Source organism: Salvelinus sp. IW2-2015, unplaced genomic scaffold (genome assembly GCF_002910315.2).
Source record: "Salvelinus sp. IW2-2015 unplaced genomic scaffold, ASM291031v2 Un_scaffold3922, whole genome shotgun sequence".
Lineage (NCBI taxonomy): Eukaryota > Metazoa > Chordata > Actinopteri > Salmoniformes > Salmonidae > Salvelinus > Salvelinus sp. IW2-2015.
Genome location: NW_019945196.1, coordinates 137,826 through 144,810, shown reverse-complemented (window position 1 = coordinate 144,810; position 6,985 = coordinate 137,826). Strand labels below are relative to the sequence as shown.

Genomic DNA, 6,985 nt, shown 5'->3' with positions numbered 1-6,985 from the left:
CGGAGGCCCTCTGCGCCGAGCATCAGATTAACCCTCATCAAGGTATGGAGCGGAGGGGGGGGGGAAGAGGAGACATGGGCGCCGATGGAAGCGCTGTAGTAGGAGATGGTGCTTTAGTAACCACGTCAGCTATGTGGCTTACTCTTTAACTGAGTCTTGGCCGTAGTTTCCTGTGTGCGCATGATAATGTGTCCCTCTACTGAGACGGCTTGTGGACAGAAACCCAATGTTTTATCAACTGTACGCATATAGATAGATATCAAGGCTGCCATGTACTACCCTGCCCACAAAGCCTGCCTCCTCTGCTTCATGTCACGACGTTTGTAACAACTATGTCATGGCCTTAACCCCACCTGCCCTGCGTATATATCACTACCCTATTCCCTATATGTTACAACTGCACCAGAGCATCCTGAGCCTGATCAATCTGATTGTATTCATACGTTATTGGTAAACGGGTGTAGATTAACAGTGAAAAGCTTCCCAGCAATGCAGAGAGCAGTAGAAATAATAACAGGAGGAAAAAATCCACAATGAGTAATGATAACTAGTTATATACACAGGGTACCAGTACTGAGTAATGATACTAGGTTATTACAGGTGTACCAGGTACCATACTGCAGTACTGATAACTAGGTTATATACACAGGGAACAGTACTGAGCAATATGATAACTAGGTTATATACACTGGGTACCAGTACTGAGTAATGATAACTAGGTTTATATACACAGGGTACTGAGTATATGATACTAGGTTATATACACAGGGAACCCGTACTGAGTCAATGAGCAGGGTATGAGGTAGATATGTATACTGTTGGTAGGGATAAAGTGACTAGGCAACGGGATAGATAATAAACAGTAACAGCAGCTGATGTGATGAGTCAAACCTGGTGTGGTGATGCAGATGTAGAACTTGTTGAGGATTTGAGGGTCATGACAAATATTTTCAGCCTCTTGGAGGGGAAGAGGCCTTAGCGATGGAACTCAAATCAAATTTACTAGTCACATGCGCTGAATACAACAGGTGTAGACCTTACAGTGAAATGCTTCCTTACGAGCCCTTAACCAACAATGCAGATTAAAAGTATGACTGAGAGATAAGAAATAAAGTAACAATTAGTTAAAGAGCAGCAGTAAATAACAATAGTGGACTATATACAGGGGAGGTAACCTGTACAGAGTTGATGCGCTGGGGCTATATACGGCGTATTACGGGTAACAGTCAATGCGCGGGGGCTATATACAGGGTATTAGCGTACAGTCAATGCGCGGGGGCTATATACGGTATTACGGTACAGAGTTGCGGCACATTAAAAACCACTAGGTTTACTAGTGTTTTTAATGATGCAATGGCCAACGATGTACTACGTATTAACCAAAATGCCACGCGGTGAGACCGGTCATTGGAGCCTGGGTCGGTACTGCTGGGATCTGAGCTGCTCTCGGATCAACGTTCCATTTTTAAAATAGTTCCTCCGGTTGCAAATATTGAGATGGCTGGTTTCTGATGCTTACCCAATTATGCAGTAAATCACAGATTTGACACGTCATTACTCACTTCAGGCTACACATCATGTGACCAATTAGACGGTAGCAAAATAGAACTCATTGATTTTACATAATGTATATCAATATGATTTGTGATAGGCCTATAGCCTACTGTTTATATTTTAATGCAGTCATCTCGGTTTTCATTTGAATCGTCTTTATTATGTTGGCTTGTTTGTATCAATTACAAAGACATTGGCAACTTTTATTCTGGAGCTGGTGTTAAATTACAAGCACAATGTTAATAGTGAGGGTTTTAGGTAACGGCTCTGAACTTTAACAATGCTCCTACAAAGATTCTAACCATTTTAAATGAGCATTTAAATTATTTTGGGAAACCGAGCCCTGGTTAAAATTRGTGCGCTATGTAGGGAATAGGGAGCCATTTTAGGTGACTCTGTAAACAGTGGGGACTGCAGTCATGTTATTACTGCCCTATGGAGATACTAGGTGGTAGCACAGCTTATGTATTGAAACTCTCTTCTCCCCATCTCTGACCACCAGGTTGATGACAACAAGAAGCTGGGCGAGTGGGTTGGTCTGTGCAAGATCGACCGGGAGGGAAAACCCCGCAAGGTGGTGGGCTGCAGCTGTGTTGTGATCAAGGTATAAACCCACTGCTCTGTTCTGGAAACGCCTCCGAGGGAAAGCTGCAGGAATGGTGTGAAGTCATGGAGGGCATAATGGGAGGGCTCGGACTGCTCCTTGTGATGTCATAAACAGGGTAGTGAGGTGCTGGAATGCTCCTTGTGATGTCATAAACAGGGTAGTGAGAGTGCTGGAATGCTCCTTGTGATGTCATAAACAGGGTAGTGAGGTGCTGGAATGCTCCTTGTGATGTCATAAACAGGCTAGTGAGGTGTTGGAATGCTCCTTGTGATGTCATAGATAGGATAGCGTGTGTTAGAATCTCTGATGTCTTGACAGTTTATGAAAGGGCCCTTTGTGGTGCCACGTGGAGGGTTAATGTCCACAGTGATCTGAGCGCTGTGGTGGTTGTGCCATAGTGGTGCCGGGTCAGCTGTTTTTCTTTTTCACCGGAATTGCTAATTACCCTGCAACTGCCTGACAGTTAAACCCTAACGTTTAGGCTTATGCACTAAACCAGATGGCCTCAAATAATGAAAGGAAAGACCTCAATGTAGCCTATAGATATAAATTGCACAAGAATTATACATTTATACATTTAATGGTATTGTTTCTCTATATTCAACCCGCAATGTCACACAATATTGAACCGTCTAGACTGCGGGTTATGAGTCAACCCGAGCATCAGTAGTGGGCCAGTCAATGTGCAGCTGCTGTGCTGTCAGTGTCATGCAGCTGTTTGTCCTACACAGCTGGCCAGAGTGTCTGCCAGAGTACGAGCTCCGACGCCTCACTGTGGTGCCTGGGGTCCCAACTAACGGCTACATGTTGTCTTTATTAGACTGAATAAAACCTTATCTATCCTGACCACAGTGTTCAACTCTAACCTGTAACCTACTGACCAGTGTTCAACTCCTACCTGTAACCTACATGACCAGTGTTCAACTCTCCTGTAACCTACTGACCACAGTGTTCAACTCTACCTGTAACCTACTGACCACAGTGTTCAACTCTACCTGTAACCTACTGACCAGTGTTCAACTCTACCTGTAACCTACTGACCACAGTGTTCAATCTACCTGTAACCTACTGCCACAGTGTTCAACTCTACCTGTAACCTACTGACCAGTGTTCAACTCTACCTGTAACCTACTGACCACAGTGTTCAACTCTACCTGTAACCTACTGACCACAGTGTTCGACTCTACCTGTAACCTACTTGACCCTATTCCCTGTATAGTGCACTACTTTATAGTATTAAGTTCACTATATAAAGTGTAATTTGGGACACTTGTCAGTTTGTTCTAAACAATGAGCTGTCCTGTAGCTAGCATCCTGTGTAACTCCCCCCCCCATGCTGTCTAACACTGTCGTCGTCCCCCCTCTACAGGACTATGGCAAGGAGTCTCAAGCTAAGGACGTGATTGAGGAYTACTTCAAGGCCAAGAAATGAGGTGTCATTTTCAATAAAAGCTGAAATTAAGTTTCTGTCTGGAGAGTTAATTATTAAGTCCGGTCTGGGAGAGATGTGGAGCTGTATTTTAAAAGGTACAGTCTGACACTACGACAACCGCTCTCGAGTGACTGAGCTGAAAACCTTTCAGACTCTCTTCTGTTAAAGACAACTAGAGCCTACGCACACGTTATCGAGATTATAATCGTAATTGGCACATTTTAAACTGTCCTTTTGTGAGGTACAGGCGGGAACGAGTTTTGTACGCATGTTGGGGTCGATAAACCAGAATTGGAGGATCCGTTAATCTCTAGTTTGGGAACATTTTGTCGTCCTAATAGATTACAACGGCGATGGATTACACTAACGTTACTGCATGGTTGTAGCAGGTTTAACTCGTTAGTTCTATTAGCTCTGTTGTCTATGATGTTACTTTAGCTAATATGGTGACAACGATGTAGGCTGTGTGTAGCAGTTATGGCTTGGAAAGGATTCCATATGGGGGGGGGGTTCTACCTCTACAGGCAGCCCAATTCTGATATTTTTTCCGCTACTTGATCTTAGGACCAATCAGAAACGTTTGGGTGTGAAAAGATCTGATAAGATTGGTCAAAAGGCCAATTTAGTCGAAAACAGATCAGAATTGGGCTACCTGTGTAAACGCAGCCGGRGTGTCTTACTGGAGATCAGTGACAGGATCCACGTGGACCACAACCTCCATTGAGCGAATCGGTCGATACCGTGTACTGGTTCAGGAGAGTACAGTGATGCTGTCACAGTGAGCGGCTGTAATCCTTTACTCTGATATTNTTTGGGAACATTTTGTCGTCCTAATAGATTACAACGGCGATGGATTACACTAACGTTACTGCATGGTTGTAGCAGGTTTAACTCGTTAGTTCTATTAGCTCTGTTGTCTATGATGTTACTTTAGCTAATATGGTGACAACGATGTAGGCTGTGTGTAGCAGTTATGGCTTGGAAAGGATTCCTTGCCTGATTACATACAGCTGATGTGTTGGGTGTTGACGTCCACAAGACGACGGGAAGAAGGAGAGACGCGAGAAGGAATAAAAAAAACGTGGCTGCTATGAAAGTGAACTGTGTTTACATGTGATCAGGGGTGTATTCATTCCACCGATTCTGTTAAATGTTTCTTACACGGAACACAACGGGAATAAACACACCTGAATTTGTTCATGAACTTGTTTTGCAACTGTTGGATTGATGATTGCGCCCTATATATCAGCAAGGTGGTAATGAATGTCACTTTCTACCCACGTGTCACTGTCGTCTCAAATTTCTCTACCTGTGTGTACCTACGTTGGAAACTTTCATAGGCTGGGTTTTTAGCAACCTCATACTGCTGTTATAGTAATAAGGCTTTGCTCATGGGGTGAAAAAATGGGATCGTCCTCATCTTAACCGCCACTGAGCTCTAGTATAATGTCTGTGAAGAAAGGGGGGAAAAATCCAACACTTGTTTGTAATTCATGTGCAATGCCTTCAAAGTATTCATACCCCCTTGATTTATTCCACATTTCTGTTACAGCCTGAATTCACAATGGATTAAATAGATGTGTGTAGATGTTCTCTGACCTAACACCCCATAATGACAAAGTGAAAGCAGTATTTTTTTTTTAAATGAAATGCAGAAATATCTAATTTACATAAGTATTCACACCCTTGAATCAATACTTTGTAGAATCACCTTTGGCAGCGATTACAAGGCTTTCTGGGTAAATATCTAAGAGCTTTCCACACCTGGATTTCCCTGATTTGTTTCAGAAATTCTTAAAGTCAGGTTAAATTGGTTGATGATTGCTTGGCAAACATTTTCAGGTCTTGCCATATATTTTCAAGTAAAAACTAACTGCCACTCTGGAGCCTTCACTGTCTTCTCGGGTAAGTAACTTGTGGCCAAAGATTTTGATCGGTAGACCATACCATTCTTGTGGGCTGGCTAAGGAGGTTTGGTGTTTGAGGGGGTTTTGGCCTGGTTTGCTAACTACCTCTTTCAAAGAGTAAACGAGTTTATAAAGTCAGAACAATGTCTCAGTTACTGTCTGTCTCCAAGGAAATACCCCAAGGCTCAATCCTAGGCCCCACGCTCTTCTCAATTTGCATCCAACTCAGGCAGTAGGAATCTCTCATCCATTTATATGCAGATGATAATGTTATACTCAGCTGGCTCCTCCCTGGATTTTGTGTTAAAACCCTCTTTAACAAAGCTTTCTTAGTGTCCAAGTTCTCTACCCTTAACCTTGTTCTGAACACCTCCAAAACAAAGTTCATGTGGTTTGGTTAGAAGAATGCCCCTCTCCCCACAGGTGTGATTAGTACCTCTGAGGGTTTAGAGCTTGAGGTAGTCACCTCATACAAGTACTTGGGAGTATGGCTAGARGGTACACTGTCCTTCTCTCAGCACATATCAAAGCTGCAGGCTAAAGTTACATCTAGACTTGGTTTCCTCTATCGTAATCGCTCCTCTTTCACCCCAGCTGCCAAACTAACCCTGATTCAGATGACCATCCTACCCATGCTAGATTACCTGGCTAGAGGAACAGGGCATTGTAGGCTGTAAATACACAGCGTTACTGCTTCGTTTACCCTGGCTAGAGACAGGGGCATAGTAGGCTAGCTGCTGTTAGTAGACTACAGGTGATAAGGCTGGAGAATAGTCTAGTTTGCATGCGACCCAGCACGTCAGATCAGTAGTGTCTAGGATGCTACAACATTTTGGGGTTTTGCTTGTGTCGGTCGGGAGTGATGTGTTCCTCGCTTGCTAAATATTTACCGGAGGAAAGTGTGTTTTGAGTTTTGTTCATTGTGCCGATAGAGGACTCATCACGGATATAACCCGTTGTAGCATGGACATTGCTTCCGCCATTTTAAAGAGTCAACTGGGTGGGGTTGCTATGGGTTGTAGCTCATTGTTGTTGCCCATGCTGTCACAGATGTTTATAATGGAACCGATAAAAAGATGAGTCCTCTATTTCTGTGTCCCGGCCGGCGACACACGACTTCCGTGAATCTGATTGGTCAAGCACTACGATGTGAAGGACAGAAATTGTACTGCGAAGTGAAGGGCAAAAGGGTCTCCATAGGCAACCTACCGCCTGGCTCCATAGGCAACCTACCGCCCGTCTCCATAGGCAACCTGCCGCCCGTCTCCATGGGCAAACCTACCGCCTGGCTCCATAGGAAACCTACCGCCCGTCTCCATAGGCAACCTGCCGCCCGTCTCCATGGGCAATCTACCGCCCGTCTCCATGGGCAACCTACCGCCCGTCTCCATAGGCAACCTGCCGCCCGTCTCCATAGGCAATACCGCTGGCTCCATAGGCAACCTACCGCCCGTCTCCATAGGCAACCTGCCGCCCGTCTTCCAT

The 6,985-nt window shown here is 44.4% G+C and overlaps 1 protein-coding gene across 1 annotated transcript in view; it reads left to right on the top strand.

Annotated features, from left to right (window-relative positions):
• Positions 1-3,624, top strand: part of LOC112076679 (small ribosomal subunit protein eS12) — a 10,527-nt gene extending 6,903 nt beyond the window's left edge. The window contains exons 5-6 of the mRNA XM_024143388.2: positions 2,057-2,158; positions 3,531-3,624. Coding sequence (XP_023999156.1) covers positions 2,057-2,158; positions 3,531-3,593 — 165 coding nt within the window. The 3' untranslated portion in view covers positions 3,594-3,624. The remainder of the gene's footprint in view (positions 1-2,056; positions 2,159-3,530) is intronic.
• Positions 3,625-6,985: the final 3,361 nt, after the last annotated feature.